The sequence below is a fragment of the Convolutriloba macropyga genome, chromosome 6 (genome assembly GCF_964194025.1).
Source record: "Convolutriloba macropyga chromosome 6, txConMacr16.3, whole genome shotgun sequence".
Lineage (NCBI taxonomy): Eukaryota > Metazoa > Xenacoelomorpha > Acoela > Convolutidae > Convolutriloba > Convolutriloba macropyga.
Window position 1 is genome coordinate 4,678,188 of NC_134473.1, and position 19,716 is coordinate 4,697,903.

At 36.4% G+C, this 19,716-nt stretch overlaps 2 protein-coding genes across 4 annotated transcripts in view; both read right to left on the reverse strand.

The window, feature by feature from the left end:
* The window catches only part of LOC142340652 (uncharacterized), a 46,330-nt gene that overhangs the window by 17,875 nt on the left and 8,739 nt on the right, over positions 1-19,716 (reverse strand). Inside the window, exon 3 of the mRNA XM_075391343.1 lies at positions 17,454-17,727. Coding sequence (XP_075247458.1) covers positions 17,454-17,727 — 274 coding nt within the window. The remainder of the gene's footprint in view (positions 1-17,453; positions 17,728-19,716) is intronic.
* LOC142341438 (uncharacterized) lies at positions 1,170-16,779 on the reverse strand. 3 transcript variants are annotated; one of them, XM_075392379.1, is made up of 8 exons: positions 16,510-16,779; positions 15,999-16,181; positions 15,498-15,810; positions 9,892-10,020; positions 9,200-9,362; positions 7,000-7,324; positions 6,516-6,685; positions 1,170-1,632 (listed from the first exon to the last, which is right to left on the reverse strand). In XM_075392379.1, exons 1-8 carry the CDS (start codon positions 16,651-16,653, stop codon positions 1,341-1,343), a joined length of 1,719 nt encoding a protein of 572 aa, XP_075248494.1. In that variant the 5' UTR covers positions 16,654-16,779; the 3' UTR covers positions 1,170-1,340. The 3 variants fall into 3 exon arrangements, with proteins under 3 accessions (XP_075248494.1, XP_075248493.1, XP_075248495.1); XM_075392378.1 differs by having other exon boundaries at positions 1,170-1,641; positions 16,510-16,777; XM_075392380.1 differs by having other exon boundaries at positions 1,554-1,657.

The window sequence follows — 19,716 nt, forward strand, 5'->3', positions numbered from 1 at the left end:
TCGGAATTTTCAGTAGCTCAGAGATTGTGGCTCTCAAAAGCTTACGAAATATTTTCTACTCTACTTTAGATGCTAAATTATTAATATATGTATAGATCTATCTGTTAATGGCATTTCCTCAAAATTATACTTCATATTTTACTCCTGTTCATATCGTTTTCTGTTCACTGCCGTTTGCCTTTCAATTACACTCTGACCTCAACGAAACATAACCGACTTACGTCCGGCAAAATTTTCTCAAACGACCAGCGAGCGGTTGGCTTCGGTAGTAGTCAGCTGCGGCTTTCGGGGGGGGGGGGGGTTGTCAAGCACGGGGGAGGGGTCAAACATAAAAACCGCCTTTCACACAATAAAATTGTCTCCTCAAAACAGTTTTGGCGAATTGCATACTTAGAGAATTGTAAGGCGTACGGCTCTAAGAAAGCTGCTCAACCACTTAATGCCCTCCGACCTTTACCTGTTTACCCCCGTTTTTGAGGACGAAAAGTTAAAAGGGTCAGACGAAAAATCAGTCAAGGGAAAAATCGCATAAAGAAGACAACAGGACTAATATAATTGCTACAAACTTTGCCTGAGAGCAATTATAAACAATGAAATTGTCGCTTTACTTACAGTTTATCAGTCTCTATAGCTCTGAGATGGTCAATAAATAGCATTCTATCAAAAATAAATCAACGGTTAAATCTGTCAAGCAAAAATTTAGCATAAAGATACAAACGATTACAATAATAGCTTCAAACTTCGTTCAAGAGCAATTAAAAACTGATAAAACTACTATTCAGCACCTATTTGTTAAAAATGCTGAAATGCGTTACAAGGTTGAGACAGAGCAGCCGAACGCCAAGTTCTGTATAAACGAAGCTTGACATATTTTGGCAAGAAGCTCTATTTGTTCAAAGTCTACTTGACTAGAGAGATGAAGTCTTAAGAAGCAAGAAAGAACACGACAATGGGCTATAAAAAACACCCAAGTTCTAGATCTTAATTTGTTGTATTGGTTAGTACAAAAAATTAAAACAAATTAAAACAATTTAGAAAGTTCTCGAGATGTTCATTTCTGTATTTTTAGTTCATGCACGAAGGAATTAACAATGTTTTTCGTTTAAATCATTAGCCCATCACTTTGATTTCATCAAAAATCTGCTTACATTAATTACGTCATACAAAAATAGGCACTATAAAATATTAAATTATCAAGACACTTTCTGGTTTCATAGTAATCCAATATATAACATTCGCTATAACGCCGAGGTAATACTGTCCAGAATACCTCTATCAAAATCAGCAACTTTTATGAAGCAACTGAGTAGAGCAAACTATATGTCAAACAACTATCAATATTAGTCCGGATTAATCGAAGTTTCTTCACGAAGTGTGCTTGTATCGAAGTGAGATTTCCGAATTGATTTTCCTCTTATCTGTCTAATATCTGGCTTCCTCCTGGATGCATTTATTTTATCGCAATCGCCCAAAGCGGAACTTCGAACAAGAGCACATGGCGTTTCAATTTCTCCAACCGATTCAAGCGATTGCTTTGACTGTACCGAAAAAGTTCTATTCGATAACTGCTGTAGTTCCGATTCAGTTCCACTATCTATTCGTGAAGCGTCTCTCGTCCCGTTTTCTGCAAAACTGTCAGCGCTTTTAACAGCATATTCTGTTTTAAAAGAGGTCCTTTTCGGTAAAATAGCGAAGTTATATCGGTCCAAGGAACTCGCCACAACACAAGAAATTGCAAAAGAAGAGGATAGCTCTACTTAGTCAAACTAAGTAAAACTAGGGAAAATTTTACTCCCAATTCCCAGACACGAGAACAAAACTTTTGTTGTTTGTAAGCAGTGTAAGCAAACCTAAGCCTTTTTTTTGCAATGAAAATTGATTGTATTATCTAAAAAGAGACGCAGAACTGGGCATTCAAATTTATCTAATTCACAACAAGGGTTTGAAATGTCAATTTTGGCTGGCCAAATTCCACTGAAAAAAAAAACGTTTCAAAACTTAGCTAGTAGACCAGCAAAAGAAGTTCGTATAACTTTTAGTCTCCTCAAAATACCGGTAAAATCCTAGCCGGCAGATTGCCAGAAAAAATTGCGATAGCTTTCTGAACTTGTAGCACAAACTGAAGTGACCCAAAAAATAAGAAAACTTAAAAAACTGAGTGACGCCTCAGCTCGATTCAGAACAGGCATAGTAGCGGATACAATTTTGAAAACTGATCATTTTGCAACAATCACAGTTCTTAAATCAGTGATGCTAAAATCAAAAACAACAAAAAGAAAATTTTTGACAAAAAAAACTATTCAGCCATAGCGTTCCAAAATTTTATTGAAAATTCAGGTTGGAGACATTTTACGGTGCAGTAGCGGGACATATGATGTTATTAGAACTTCAAAGAATTATTGAAAGAGCATTAGCACTATATGCTCCAATTAAAGCCTGTTATATTAGAAAAGACAAACCAAAGTTTTTGCTTCAAGAAAAATGGCTATGTGAGAAAACAAAAAAAACAGTTTTCAAGAATTAGCGATGACGAAATTAAAAACGATTTAATTCTTCAAAAAGAAAAACAACTTCTCTCAAGTTTTACGGAGTTAAACAGTGAAAAAGCCAGATGGAACTTCAGTCAAGATCTTCGTAATAAAGAAAAGACTCAAACAAGAATTCACTCTTTATAAAACAGTTTTGGTAATAAGATAACAAAGCCTATGGCAATTGCAAATCTTCTAAATTACAGATTTTCTACTCTAGGAGAGTTCATTGGCTTACAACAAACAAACAATATTCCTCATAAAACTGCTCCGAGAAAGTGTTTCACATTCTGATATATAACAGCCAAGGAAACAAATGTGCTCATGGATTTATTGAATACGAGTAAACCACTCGGTCATTCAAAAATACCAGCTTGGGCATTAAAAGATGCTAAATTTGAAAATAGGAGTTCCACAAGGTACTATTTTAGGACCTCTATTATTTAACATTTACGTCAACGATTTAGCAAAGATTGTAGAAAAGGATTACACGGTCGTCCAGTATGCAGACGACACTTTTCGTTTTACATCCGACACTGATGAAATATCGTCAAAAACAAAACTTGAACATAACATCCCAAAAATTATCGATGTTTTTGCAAAGTCCCAGTTGATGGTGAACAAACAAAAAACAGAATATATTGTGTTCAGCACCAGGAAAAGGTTAACAAAGAGTGTTCTGAATATCGACAACGAACAAATAGCAGAATCAAATAGTGTGAAGTATCCTGGCGTAGTTGATAGCAAACTAAAATCTGAAGGAGAGGTAAAAAGATTCTTCAGAGAATGGCTTGTGGAATAAAGGTTTTGAATACACTAAGTAAAAGTTTACCAGAGAAAACGAAAATCATATTTCTTAATGCAACAGTAATAAGTCATCTACATTATTCCGCTTTAATTTTGATAGGGTTGCAAAAGTCATTACTCACAACTTTAGAATAACAATTGAATTGAGGAAAAAAACCATTTTTAATAGGAGAAAATACGATCGGTCCACAAATCTCAAACTTCGCAACAAAATATTACCAGTCTTTTTTCTATTGAAATATTGCTCAAAAAATTTTTTCGCTTACTCAGCAACGATCTTCCAGCATATTAAATTGAACCTCTCTCTACCATGAGAATAAAACAACATGACAGTTCAAAAACATAACGTTCGATATAATAATGAACAATAAGTTTTTAACTGATTCTTTTATTGCACAAGCCATTCCAATTTATAATAGTCTGCTTTCTAATAATAGCCTGAAAACAACATCGAAAAGTTCTTTAAAAATAACTGAAAGAATATTTTTTGAAAGAATTTTTGAAGCACACAAAAGTAACTGATATGAAAGATGACATTGAGAGCATTAGATTTTAATTTTTTTAAAAAACCTTCATGATGTACATATAAAATTGTGAGAACATTTTATAATCGCATTTTAGGCCATTTTTACTAATGTAATGTCACATTTTAGTAGGGTAATTTAATGATTTTATAATTTTACATATTGTTATTTTCTTAACTTTACATTGCCTCTTCTACCATTTGTTTTTTATTCTAATGTGTACCAGAGGAAATTAACAATGTTTTTTTTTTTTTCGTTTCAGAAGCTACCCTCAAAACATAGCCGGCAGATTGCCGAAAAATAGCCGTGATAGACGCTTGGGGCTTTCCATGAATTGAAACAACTAAGGAGATTAGATAGACAGATCAACCACCAGTCCTTTAAAAGACCACTAGACTTTTTGGGTTAGCTTTGGACTGTCATTTTTATGAGACATATAAGCTCTATAAGGAGAAAGCCCTAATAGGGCTTTTCAAACTTAGGATCTCGTCCGTCTGTGCCCCCTCAGCCGAGTGGGCGCATTTTATTTGCACCCCTCAGATGCACGTGCACTATATTTTACATAATAACTTTCTAAGTAATGGCTCGTGCTCTGTAAATGGGGGGGGGGCGCATAACGTACTGGGGGCACAAACGGAGAAAATCCCAAAATTAATATTCAAAATCAAAAACTCAGGACTCTAATAATCAAGAATTAGTGCATATATGTTTGGCACTAATTTTGACCTTCAAAAAGTAAATGTTCATAAAATTTAAAGTTCCATAAGTGAGTTTAGAAGTCATTTTTTTTGGGTGAGGTAAGTCATTGAAAAAGTCAATTCCAAGAAGTCAGGGTTGGACGAAACAAAAATCTGTTAGACGAAGTAAAAAAACATAGCAGGACAAGTCCTGACGTACAATTCAAAGAATTTTCATTGACTAAACAATAAACGACTTATAACGGACTGTGAGTGAATTGGGAAAACCATTTCTTAAAAAATCAGATACAAAATGCTGCATGTGAACATAAAAACACTAGCGAGAAATGAAAATTTGGTTCAAACAAAAAAACTAGGCCTAGAATGAGCTATTAATGGATTGGGAAAACCAGTTGAAAACAAACGCGATCCAAAAAATCGAAAAAACGGTAAAAATCAAAGTGAAATTGCCGCATGTGAACAAAAAACCACTAACTAGAAAGCGAATTTTTGTTCAAACACCGTTTTCTCACTCTAATTTAAAATTAGAGCGAAAAAATTTCACGCCGCAAAACCACTCGCTTTTTCGCTCCATTTCCTGATTCGGCGTGACCAAAATCACTACTCCAATTTGACTTCAAAAATCATGAAAATGTGTTAACAGATCTTAAAAAAAAGACAGTGCCCCAATACAATTCAAATTCTTTGAATTGTAAAAATTAGGAGCGCTATAATAGCCGCCTGGAATTGAGGACGCGGCTATTAATAACATTCAATTAGAATGAGACATTCCAATTTGACCATAAAATTAAATTAATTAGTCCTTTTGAGAGCAAGAAAAACATTCACTAGAATTAACAAAAACGCGCTCCAATAAGTGGGAGAAATGACTCTGACGTGACCCGCAACTCAATAGGAAAAATACTTACTTGAACGAATGAACCAAAGCTGATCTGAAATGAGCCCGACGTCACAGAGCTTGACAGAAATCTGGACGACGAAATAAGACAAGAGGATGCCCATAACAGCTCACCCATCGCTATTGCAACTAAAGATGTTTTCCTAATCGCTGTTGTGTTAACTTAAGAAGAATTTGTAAAAATACAATTTGAAATATTTCTATATTCTTGCGAATATAGAATGATTGATTAGGAATGTCATTCGCAAGAATATAGAAATATTTCAAATTGTATTTTTACAAATTCTTCTTAAGTTAACACAACAGCGATTAGGAATGTCAATCATTCGATTAGGAATGTCAATCAAAACGTGAGAACAAGTCAACACAAGTAAGACAAAAAATTGCACCAATCAATGAGAAAAAGTTGACCTGTAGTGAGCGTGAAAAACAAACGTAACGCACATCTTGATGGCAAAAAAAAAACAGCACGACCCATACTGACTTAAAATTCACAAATTATTGATGACAAAACAAAAAACTAAAACCCAAAAATTCGAGTAAAGATATGTGAACACAATTTCGAATACCAACCGATAAAAATCTCCTGATCACATTTTCAAAACATAACCGGAACATGTCGCGAAATGACTCGAAAGTTAGTTTTTGACAAAACGTTGTTTTGGAACTATCTAGTGCCTATCAAAAAAACAATGCTAAAAATTGAACCAAAAAAGTATTGACAAGTTAAATTGCCTTAGAAGAAAAAAATATCGAATACTAAAATTTGATCAAAAACCGTTTGCTCACTTAACCAGGAAAATCTTACACTACAAAACCACTCGATTTCTCGCTCCATTAATTTTTTCGGCGTCACCAAAATTATCAGTAGAAAATTACGCCAAAAACGCACGAACAAACTGCTTAAAAAGTTGACTATATCGACACATCCCACGGGTCGTGAAAAAAGCAGCGCACAAATTACAACTTAATACTTTTGAATTGTAAAAAATAAAAACAAAGTCAATGGTAGCTTTCGCGAATATTAAACGGATTAAAATGATTAAAACAGAATAGACACCTCCTCTCTGACATTTGATCCATCTGTAGCTCCTCAAAGAACGTCGAGGGACTTCTGTCACTGTTATCAACATCTACATCATTCTCAACTGACAATTTCCTGTTATTATTCTTACAATATACTCTCGTTATTACTTGACCTTTAGTCGTATTATTTGTAGTGTTTTCACTCTTGTATAGAATCCGTTTCCTTATAGCACAGAAAAGATAAATTACAACTTTCCACCCAGTCCTTTATATTTTTCAAGGTGATCTTTTCTGCCTTTCAAGGCTAAAAAACATCCAAAAAATGAACACCTTTAGCCATAACAGACCTCGGCTTCAACATATGGTATTCAGCCCCCTCCCCCGTTGTTGTAATAAATTATAACGCGGAACACATAATTGCGGTGGGCTATGACATTATGTCAAATTGTGTCATTATGACTAAGTGGGTTATGACATTATGCCAAATAAGGTTTATCAAAAGAAAAGGGAACAGATTCCTTGAATGAAACGTCAGATAATTGACTGTCGCATCCTGAACTAAATGAACCATCAAACATCGTTCTTGCGCTCGACTGTACTTCGTCAGAACTTTGGATTTCGGACAAGGCATCCGCCGAGGGAGCATCATCGTTGCCATGGCAACGTAATTCATGTGAACCAACTGGTCTCATTGAAATCCAACGGGAGACTCTTTCATGGTGAGTGACCCAAGTGATCTCGACTTCTTCAAATTCACTCTGTTCATTTTCGTCACTTTCAATTACTTCCGCGACGACTTCTGCTGTACTCGAAGGATAAGCCGACGTGTTCACACTTTGCTCACTTTAATCAAGCTGTCCTTTTCTTCTGAAGAACTCTTGGGATTTTTCGTTTGTGCCCCCCTCCCAGGAACGTTGCTAGTGGCGTGGGGGGGGGCACAAAAGTAAAGGATCCCCCATCTTAGTGAGTGCATATTATTTGCACCCCCCAGGCGCCATATTTTTACATAACGATTTACTGTGTAATGACATGTGCTCTGTAATAACTGGGGGTACATAGCGTATATATATGAGAAGTGTTTTATAATCAACAAAATTGAGCAGTGCTTTTAATTTGTTCCACCGACGAAACAAGCCATAGTTTAGTTTGGCTGCCTGAAACTCTAAATGGGACTCCTTTAACACTTTGAAAACCACACGACGTCCAAAAAACAATATTAAAAATGGACATATAATAGCTATAAAAAGAAGTATAGTTCATAAGACAATTACGTTGTCTTTAATCAAGTTGTTAAAACAAGGTAACTATTTAATTAAATCTGAAATCTCTCCAAGTTAGCTTTCCAAAAGATAGATAGATCACAGGATGCAATAATTTTTTTATAGTACTAGAGTATTTTTTCATAGTAATTCAAGAAATTTTACCACAAGCAGTTATGTTTGAATTAATTAGATCAATCTAAAATTGTGCAATACTTGAAAAAGTATTTTTTGTAGATACATGGACCCGAATTTGATGTCAACTTGGAAAAGATCACTGCGAACATTTTTCGGTAATGCAAGGGTCATTATCGTTCCTCTTGAAAAGCAAGAGAGTACAAAAAAATTAATTGTTTGCTTGACGTTCAAAACGTATTTGAAAGGTCTCTGATGCTGTAACTTTACATCCTGAGAAGAGTCCTTTTTTTCAAAGGAAACGCGATTTTACTGCTCAGTTAAGCTGTTTCTCAAGAGAAATCAAAAAAGATCGATTTATGACAATTAGCAGGACAGCACTGCAGTGAAAATGACTCAATACCAATGCTTTAAATAGTTTTAGCCTTGTAAGAACCAGAAAATTGTTTTTATTAGCATAGATTGCTCGTAATCCACGCGCCTCATTAGTTTTTCACATCGTCTTGATAAGTTAGGTGTCGATCTAGCTAATCACTCAATAAAACGCACATAAAATTTTTAAATACTCGAGTTCGATCTAAATAAACGCTCAAAAAATTCAGGGACCAGACGACAAACGTATGCTGGCTACACAATTGGAGATCAATTAAACTGTGAAAACGCTGGTTCCGGAAAACAAACCCAAATACGTTTTTGAACTGATGGCCATCTTCGGGAAGATAACAATAATTGACAGAAACTATAAAGATCAAAAACAAGGACAGGTGGGGCAAAATTTTGGAAAAATTACATAATCAAGAAAATATTCTTCTGTTATTATGGATTAATTAACATAAACTGACTAACATCGGATAAATTGCTCTCATACGGCAGGCGGGGCAATTTACTTTAGGAGGTAGCTTAGAAGTTCTAAGAGGCGCAAAAAGACGACTCGGGAGGGGCTCAGATAGCGATCTGACACTTTAATCACAATCATATAGGGGCTCTGTTACTTCGTCGCTTACAATCGGGCTTATGCTCGCAACTTAGTACTTAATTTTGGAGTTACAGTAATTTAGATCACAGAGAAATTAAGAAGCCAAGCGTGAAAAAGTCACTTGAGAGCAAAGAACGTTCTAGAACAAAAGTGCAAAAACATGCAAGCGAAAATTTGCAATTAATAATAATTGCTTCAAACTTCGTTTGAGAGCAATTAAATATCGTTTCATTATTATAGATCTCAGATTTTAAAAATTCTATGCTGCAGTGCCAGCAAAATTCCAGATTACCTCGCGTACTCAGGGGATATTTTTGCACAAAAATGGGTGGGAGAAGAAACGGGCGCCTTAAATCTTCGACGTCTGCGAATGAAGAATGTGAATCGTGATCTGAAGCACTTGGTAAGCTACTGGACTGTTCGATAGAAATGGATACGATGACATTGCTTTCTGTTTCTGGTTCAACAACAATCAAGTCTCCCTCCGTAGATGATGGCCCAGAGTCTCGCCCTGAGATGGTCGTTTCCTGGATTCTCACAATTTGGACTTATTTTTGAAGAGACCGTTAAATAATACACAATTCTCAGGGTCTCATCCCGATTAAAATTTGTTCCTCGTGCCATTTATGAGTAGCAGTTGCAAAACATAGAGTGGCTACAGAGCGCGTATGTTAGAAAGTTTGTTGAGATACCAGCCTGACTTTTGTTTTTGGTAGATATCTTATCCATTGATAAACAAAAATGGTATCAATGACAATGGTATCATGGAAAACTGAATCGATTGTTGAAAAAGTATATATAAGATTATCAATGCTATATGCATGGTTAAGTCTTCCCACAAAAGTATTAAAAAAAACAATCCATTGTAATCCTCTTGAGTTTATTCGATATATTACAATGAATGTTTAGATAATCTAAATAACCATTTGCAATATGCGGTTCCGAAAACAATTGATCAAAAAATAACACGTCCGAATGGGATGTCTTTAAAAACACACGGCAACAAAGTTAGGGGATAAATCCGAGATAGGAAACAGGACCACTCGATGTCACAAAAGGAGCACTTCTAGAAGTGGTTGTCTCTTCATCGCCGTCTGCAGAACCATCCAAGATACTATCATCTAACAGAGGCAACTGCGTCAATTGAGTCCCCGTCAAACTCATCACTTCTGTCAGAGAACCTTTTCCGTTAATCTCGAATGTAAGTTATACCGACATAACTTGTGAATAGTGCGTTTGTCAATTAGATTTTTTCTCATTCTAGCTTCCCACACAAAAAGGGAAGCTAGTTCAGAAAATCAAGCAAAAAATATTGATCAGCTTCTCTTATAATCAGCATTGTCAAAATACTGAATATAGAACTACCAAGCATGGTCAAATTAAGTATGATTAGGAAACGCGTTTAAGAATTTAAATATCATGACCTAAAAAATTAACAAAAATAGTGTAGAAATCATTAACATAGCCGGCAGATTGCCGGAAAATAGCCACAGTTGACGCGCTTGATGACCATCGGGATTGAAACAGAAAAAAAGAGAAAATTGACCGAATTTTTCTGTTTTTTAAAGTAAAAAAATGTTCGGATTTGGCGTGCAGTCTCAGTTAGATTTTAAAACTATGCTTCAAAACTGAAAGCTATACAGCTTAATGTCAGCTAGCAATGGCTCTAATGAACTTCGATAACCTAATAAACTATGACTTTTTGACCGGGCATTATCGGTTTATCCCGTTTTTTTTAGTTTGCTCCTTTGACTTTTACTGAATAACTACATTGCATAATTCACCGGGTGAAAAACTTTAAAATCCATTCAGTTGAAAAAGCGAGTGAGGTAAGTCAGAAGTCAAGCGTGCAAATTGTGACCTATGTAAAACGTAAAATGAGATCAAACGGTAAAGCGAATTAAAAAAACCTAGCAGGACAAGTCCTGACCAACAATTCAAAGAATTTCTATTGACCAAAAAAACAAGACCTAGAATGGACTATGACTGGATTGGAAAAACCATTCAGAAAAAAATTCTCTAAAAAACAAAGAAAACAGTGAAAATCGAAGCGAAAATGCAGCATGTGAAAAATAAACCACTAGCTAGAAATGGAAATTTGGTTCAATTAAAAAACTAGTCCTAGAATGAACTATGAATGGATTGGAAAAACCATTTAGAAAAACATCCGATCCAAAGATTTGAAAAAACAATAAAAATCAAAGTGAAATTGCCGCATGTGAACGAAACCACTAGCGAGAAAGCGAATTTTTGTTCAAACACGGTTTTCTCACTCTACTTTAAGAAATTAGGGTGAAAAAAATCACGCCTCAAAAACACTCGCTTTTTCGCTCCACTTCCAGTTCGGGCGTGACAAAACTCACCACTGCATTTGGACTCCAAAAATTATTAAAACGTGTGGACAGATCTTAATACAGCGCCCCAATACATTTCAAATTCTTTGAATTGTTATAGAAAAGGAGAGCGCCTAAAGAATAACCGTCGAGAGGCTGACGGCGGCCAATAAAAATCCATATTTCTAAATTGAAAAATTGAATATTCGGGACAATACATCAGTTGAAAACACATGCCACCTTTTGATAGAAAACTTGGGCAAAAAATAATCAGGCCTTCCAAATCAATCAGCTGATCGCCGATCCACCTTTTTTCACTTAACTAAGGAGGCACAAATAACTATAAGTACATAAAATCTCAAAAGAAATTGTAGAATGAAAGAAAACAGTACAGGTAAAAACGAAGGCTGGATTCATGTTGGAAAACCTATGTAATAGCGAACACAAATAAATACAACCGACTAACGTCTAGCGAATTGTTATCAAACAACTGGCGAGCGATTAGCTAGCTACGGTTCACAGAGGCTGGCTTTAGCACAAACCACAACAAAAAATGAGAGAAAACCTACGGGCATTAAAAAATTTTACAACGCAGCTTTTAATTAATAATGCAAACCAAAATCCTATTTTTATTATAAAAATCAAATTCATGGGATCATTTCCGTTTGCGCAGATTAGTGAATGCATATAATTTAGACCCCCTAGATGAACGTAACTCATTATTACATTACGATTTACTATATGATGGCACGTGCTCTGTAACTGGGGAGGGGGGGGGCGTGCACAAGGTACTGGGGGGGGGGGGGCAAAACGGAAAAGACCCAAATTATTTAACAATTACTGATCCAAAATATCTTTTATAAATTTTTCCCTAACTTGCAAGCTGAAATCCTATTTCAAAAACGTCCTATTTCAGAAGAAACGGTATTTAAAAAAACACTTGGCTAAAATATTCAGCTTTGGATGCTCTTTAATATTTCCATTCAAATTTTTCTCTTTCTCATGAATATGTATGCAGGGTGTCAAAATTGTATGTCAATGTAGTGTGTCATGAAAATGTGAGGTTGTGGGCGTTCTTTTCTAAGAATACCCTCCTCCATCCACGCCCCCCCCCCCCAAAAAAAAATAGCCACTGATTATGATAATTACCATGATGGAGCTATAGGTTATATGAAGACTAAACTGGGGAGCATAATGAAAAAAGAACAAATTTACGATCACAAGCTTGGCGAAAGAGATGAAATCATTGACTCTGTAAAAATCGTCTGATCTCATTACTTGGTTTTCTTAAAAGATTAGAAAAAAGCTTGCACAAACAAATCACAAATTATATTAACAATATGAAAATAAGTTGGTCGCTTCAGCTAGGATTCCAACGTAAGGCATCAGCAAAAAGGCTGTTTTATATTTCACCCACCGAACCAGTCCAACTTGAAACTGATAATAGTAATCAGATCGTTAAAGCCGTTTTGCTCGATTGATCTATAGCCTTTGACACACTGCAGCATCAAATCTTATTGAGAAAAAAACAATCTCTATACTCTACAACCTCTGCATTGGAGGTCATATAATGTTTCTTTACGGATCGATTAAAAGTTTGGGTTAATGGAGTTGTCTAAAATTAGATAGAGCTAAATCGAGGTATTCCTAAGGGAATAATTCTGAGACCACTTTCTTCAACTTACATATTAGAAACATCACACAGAAAGCAAGCAAAACTGGTAGGATTTTGCACAAAGGCAATGATTGTTTGTTTCGTAGAAATTCAGATATTTCTTTGAATTCATTGCAGGAAAACATTTAAAAGCTTAGAAATAATTTTTTTTATAAATAGGTTAAATTGAATTCGTCTTGATTAAAAATGATACCAGGCTCAATTATTCCGAAACTGAAGTTGTATGAACATCTACAGTAAAAATCAAACCAATGTAAAAACTTAGGTGTTAACTTAGACAATCACCTTGGTTCTCACACACAAGTGGAAAAATTTAAGAAGAAAATGGTTGTTGGTATGAAAACCATTGAAACTGTACAACATAAATTTCCCACCAGTATTATTCATGCCCTTTCACGCACTTTTCATTATTCATTTGGTTTATTCTGCTTTGTCTGTTCAACTTTGTTGCTTTCTGTGGAGAAGCAGATCAATTTGGCTTTGAAACGTGTATTTTGTTCCAAACCATCAAGCCGTCAAATAAATAAAGAAAACGTAAAAATGTAATCGGCATAAGTCAGCTGATCGAATTAAAAACATCAACGTACTTCTGTAAACCCACTAAAGAATGAAAAGAGCCTTTCAATACCAGCCTAAATTAACTACGGCCACTTATAACAAGTGTAAGTATACAGTTCTTTAAAGGCCGATTGAAAAAATGTTTGATAGCCAAGCCGAGTTCACCAAAGCAGTTCCTATTCAACACGCTAGAAAAGGTGTGAATTCCGCTTCAAATAACTTGTTACCAGTTAAACCTAATAACATAGCCAGCAGATTGCCAGAATAGCTGTGAAAGAACAGATTTGAGTGCCGTATAATAGAGATAGAAACAGATACAGATATAAGTTGAAAAATTATCAACGCCGCTCAAAAAACTATGTAAAAAACAATCGCGGATAAATTAACAAAGCTTGATAAAACCCACTGCTCAGAAGCTTTTTCACTAGGGGCCTTTATTACGCACATGAGTTCCTTTCACCTTAAAATAATTCAAATTAATCTTAAGTTTTAAAGTGCAAAAGTCATTTGTATTGAGTGAAGTAAGTCACGTTTGCTCAAAACTAGTAACGCATATGCGCTAAAATTGTTGGCTAAGAGAGTGACAATTGACCTCACGCGAGAAAATGCCGTTAGTGAGATGAAGAAGTCATTCAGAAAGTTTGATGTTTTCAGCTTTGCTGTGTGAACAATTTTAAAACGAAAAATAGCGTCAAACAATGACACAAAAATCAGACGTAGAATTCAAAGAATTTTCATTGAATAAATATGATAGACAGAAATTTCAATAAACAATTATTTCTAAGAAATCAGGGATCTTTTCCGTTTGTGCCCCCCCAGCTTAGTGGGTGCATATTATTTGCAACCCCCAGACGCACGTGCAATATTTTTACATAATGATTTACTATGTAATGACACGTGCTCTGTCACTGGGGGGAGCATAACGTACTGGGGGGGGGCACAAACGGAAAAGATCCGAAATCAGATCTAAAACAATTTAAAAAATCAGAAAATTAATCTCAAAATGCCGCATGTGAACCAAAAAAAAACCTAGCGCGAAGCGAAAATTTGGTTCAATTGAAAAACTAGTCCTAGATTAATCTATGGATGGATTGGGAAAACCATTTAAAAGAAAATACGATCCGAAAAATTGAAAAAGCAAATTTTTGTTCAAACACCGTTTTCTCACTCTACTTTAAAAAATTAGGGTGAAAAAAATCACGCCACAAAAACACTCGCTTATTCGCTCCACTTCCTGTTTGGGCGTGACCAAACTCATCACTCCAATTTGATTTCAAAAATTATGAAAACGTGTGAACAGATCTTAAAAACAAGACAGCGCCCAAATACAATTCAAATTCTTTGAATTGTAAAAAAAACCAAGCGCACCGCAATATAGCTCCGCTCAGCTTACAGCTTCGCTGCCGTAAAAAATTGAATCTATTCTGTTTCGGCCCCGCCAGATTAGTGAGCATATATCTTTTATGACCCCCCGGCGCACGTGCTATTTTCGGGTCTTTCCCATTATAGCCCCCCCCCCCCCAGCTTAGTGGGCATGTAACCTATAGCCCCCCCCCCCAGATGAAAATTCATAACCACCTCTTTAACACAAAATCGGATATCGATGTAGGCGAGCCACTGAAATTAATAACCACTTCTTTAACACAAAATCAGAAATCATTGTAGGCGAGCCGCCGGATGATGACATGGGCTTGCCCATTATAATTGATTTTAGTTGACTTCTCATAACCGCATTTCAGCTGCTACAGAGATAATACGAAATGGCTCCTATGAACTTGATGAAAATTGTAGAAACCTGCAAACATAAATGCCAGCATTCGATACTGGAACAAAACAAAAACTGTTGTAAGCATAAATGATGAATTTAATTGGATGCTATAACTTGATTTTTTTTTTGGGGGGGGGCTATAATTTTCTGGGGGGGGGGGGGGGGCTATAATGGGAAAGACCCTAATTTGTAACGGTTCATAAAAAACACTGGGGGCGAAACAGAGTAGATCCAAACACGGAGCTGGAGGGCTATAATGGCAAAGACCCATACACACTTGCTATGTTCGAATGACATTAACAGAAAAGATCCCTTCGTTTAAAGGCAAAACTGACGCCGATTCAATAACTGACCGCAGACTCTGGAATATCTGTGCAAAGGACGGTCGATCTGAGACGTCAACTTCCGGAAACTGTGGGAAGAGCTTTGCCAAAAGATTGACCAGCTCTTTATCCGTTGCAACGAAACCTATATCTCGATTGACGAATAAATTCGTGACGTTTTCCAATATTAGCCAATGCCAACAACGCGATCTAAGGGTCACATCTAGTACGATTTCTCGAACGTGTTTCAGAACACTTGCGATTGAGGTGAATCTTCGGTGGCAAACGATACAACTTGCTTGCCTGTTAAGGAATCTTTTCCGTTTGTGCCCCCCTCCCTCCTGCTTAGTGAGTGCATATTATTTGCACCCGCCCCCACACGCACATGCCATATTTTAAAATTATGATTTACCATGTAATTACACGTGCTCTGTAACTGGGTGGGGGGAGGGGGTGCATAACGTACTGGGGGACACAAGCAGAAAAGATCCCTGTTAAGCTCGGGATGTTGTTCGAAAAAGCTGGTATGGACTGTATCCGATATCCAGAAATTAAGTAGATAATGATTGCTTAATTGAGTGATTAGATCTTCCTGTACTAAAGAGATGATGCTTCGGATTGAAGATCGCACCATCTTCTTACATCGTCCACATGGAATTCCGACTGGGCAGCCCTTGAGTCAAAAAAGCAACTGTTTCCATGATCCAAATACGGATTTTAAGATCCTTCCGACCACCGGATCCTTTCGGTTAGTGCCCCCTCCCCACTTGGGTGCATATTATTTACACCCCCCCCCCCCCCCCACCCCAGAAGCATGCGCCTTATTTTTACATTATGATTCACTATGTAATGGCACGAGCTGTATCAGGGGGTGCAAAACGGGGGGGGGGGGGGCACAAACGGAAAAGATCCCACAATTGTCAGCTTTAAAATGGCCAATTAGGGCGAGTGAAAAATAAGTAAGCGTAAAAGCTTCTTTTGGGGGTTATGAAAAGAGTTGCCTTGAAACAGAAGACGAGCGGAGGCGACATGAAGATTGGTCTCCTCATCAGAGGAACAATTTCGAATCCGCTTCCTGACTCTTTCCCAGAACAATCCACAATCCTGTTCCCTGCAGTCTTTCTCTGCAGCTCTTCACCCGACATTTCAATTAACGTAGTAAGTAAGCGAGGTAATTTTTGTGGGAAATGAAATTGGTTGAATTGCAAAGTAGTTGTAAATAAGCACGTGCTTTTGATATAAACTATTTGATAAATTAAACTTCATCTCGTGTTCAAACCTGTTGTGATTTGTAAGGTTATACCGAATCAGTAAGTTGGGGCCTTTCCCGTTATATTGTAATACATCACGTACACCTGGGGTGCGAATAATCTGTACCCTGTAAACTGAGGGTCAAAAATGCAAGGCATCCGTTGTTCAAATGGGTGTAACAAAATCACGCACAAGATGCTCTTTATGATGCACATTGGAAAATGAATCGGACCCCTTCTGCCCCCCCCCCCCCCCCCCCCAGCTTATTGGGCTTTTATCTTTTACACCCCCAGGCGCACGTTGTAATTTTTACGGATCTTTTCAGAGGTCTTTTCCATTATAGCCCGCATTATGGTATATTTACCATGGTGGGGGGAGGGGCTACAGGTTATCTGACCACTAAGCTTGGGGGGGAGGGCTATAATTTGAAAGACCCCTTTTATGTTTGAGACCCCCCCCCCCCCCCCCCCCCCAGGTGCAAGTGCCATATTTTTATATAATGATTTAGCATGTAATTGGACGTGCTCCGTAACTAGGGGTCGCATAACGTACTGTGGGGGGGGGGGGGTTGAAGGCAACAAACGAAAATCCCTTTTTACTCAGTAACGTGCTATATAACAACACATCAATTGTAACTGGGGGGCGTAAAAAACAATGGTGGGCCGAATAGATCCAAAAATCAATTCAAGCTTACACTAAATAGAAATCGATTTTGATCATTTCCAGTGCCATTACGACAGGAAACAACTGGAAGATATTGGCCATGGAATCCAGACCATGATCAAACAGTTCTCCCACTACACTTCCCACGCCCAGAGCCCTGGCATGCTTCCCGTCCAGATTGTCACATGTGTTGTAGAAGAAGCCACAGCAGACTGCAGTCAAAAGCAGACTGTATGGTCTGGCAGCTTCCAGTCCCCAAGAGTAGAGCACAAGAGGCACGAACCCAAATACGTTGCCAAAGAACCCTATAACACAACATTTCTTTTAATCCATAAAATGTAAATTCAATTTTTATAAGCATAATAAAGAAGTTCGGTTAAACATTTACATTTTAAGAACAGTGTATACTACTCGTAGGAATTGTTAGAAAGATAGTTTAGAAAGTTCTAAAACCTTGTTCTTGTACATCTATTATTGCAAGCTTTTCATGGCTGGTGATTTCACCCTAATGGACTGCTAAGAAATTGCAAAGAAATTTAAAATTTCCCTTAAATTTTCGTGCTAGTGATCACCAATCCAGAAAATGTGAGTTTTGTCCATTGAAATTTTTCTGAGAAGCAAAAAAGATTGAACCAAACTCTAAACATACCCGGCAGATTGCTGAAAAATAGCCGCCGTTGCTTCCCATAACCAATATTGGCATTAAAAGAAAAAAAAACTAACCAAAAAAGGGATTTTTGTACACAAACAACTTTAAAGTGCAAACTATTTTGATGTCATTTGGGAGCTGAAAATAATCCTGTAGCGTAGACGACACATGGGGCTAGTATCAATACCAATATGCATTAGAGATGGTAACTAAGAATTAAAGTTCGAGTAACGGACATCTAAAATTGGGCTTTATGGGTTAATCCCATTTCTGCTTTTGATTTCATTTTTTTGACAAACTCTGTTAATTTTGAATTGCTTTGCTGAGCAACTGCTGTCTAAAACAACTTGTAGCAGAATGAGTGGAACTAGCCTAGAGAAGACAAAAAGGTTCAAGCAAATGTTGAACAAGCTGTGAACTAAGGTAAAGCGCAAAAATTTCAGTACGACGATCTAAAAAACGTAGCATGACAAGTCTTGAAAAAAAATCCAAGTAATTGAATGAATAACTTAGAACTTGATTTTACTTGATCAGCAGAACAGTTGAACAGCTCCAGCCAAAAACAAAAACAATCAAAAGTTGAGAACCAAAAATGAAACAAACTAAACAAGAACATAACCAATACCAAAAGTTTTGAAGCTTTTAGCCTGAAGGCCAAATTTGATACTCGTAAATAACCCTTTATTCCAAGCAGAAGCCTTGAAAGAGCTTTATTGGCCAAATAAAAATACCAAAAATTGATAATTATGACATTTAATTAAAAAAGAAAATTGGAAAATTTAAAGAAAGTTTCTGAATTTCGCAAAATCAAAAAGTTCAAAACCAAAAGTTTTCTCTAGAATCTGTCCTGTAAACTATCTGCAAGACCTCAAAACGTCTCGTTCCGAAACGATTCATATACTTTGAACAAAAATGACTAAAATTACAAAATTTGAAAAAAAAGCAAATTTTAATGAAATGTTGATAAAACTCTCTTTTAGTTCTTCAGTACCATTTCATTGTCTCAAAGAGTTATCCGTTAACTCAATGTCAAGCCTTAAAAAGATGCAATGGCTCATAAAGATCGATAAACGAGGAACGGGACAAGAAATTTCAGAAATATTGAAAAAGTCAATTTTTTTTTAAAAATTGCAAAAAATCGTGACATCAAGAAGTTGATCACAAATCCATTGCCCATAGCAACTAAGTGCTAACAATCTAGCAAACCCTAGAGGACGTTACCGGACCACTGAGAAAAGAAAAAGAAAAAAACAAATATTTTTAAAAAAAACGTGGAAAAAATTGCAAACTTTATCCAAAAATTGATGAAATTCGTCATATTAAAAGGTTGAAAACAACTTCATTGCCAATAAAGACTATGCCGTAACCTACTATTATACCCTAAAGGAGGCTTCCTGGATCTTGGGGCTGAAAAACTCAGAAAAAGACAAAACTTAAAAAAACATCAATTTTCTTGAATATTTTGCATTACCAAAAGATAAAGGTCAAAAAACGGCCAAAGCAAGTAATTATATCTTACAAAAGGCCTCTGTCAACTTTGAAAATTGTCAATTCAAGACCAATCAAACAAAAGAAAATTGAAAAATAACAAAAGAAATGAAAAAATGCACCATTTCGGGCTCAAAAACTAAAAGTGATCTTTTGA

Bases quoted from the DNA above. Each gene is read 5' to 3' on its own strand.
- LOC142341438 (XM_075392378.1), bottom strand. From the start codon at position 16,653: ATGTCGGGTGAAGAGCTGCAGAGAAAGACTGCAGGGAACAGGATTGTG. The intron at 7,325-9,199 runs GCGCCCGTTTCT...GCTTGATTAAAG, and splicing joins GCAGACGTCGAAGATTTAAG to TGAGCAAAGTGTGAACACGT. The intron at 1,642-6,515 runs GTGTCTATTCTG...TGCTGTTAAAAG, and splicing joins GATCAAATGTCAGAGAGGAG to CGCTGACAGTTTTGCAGAAA.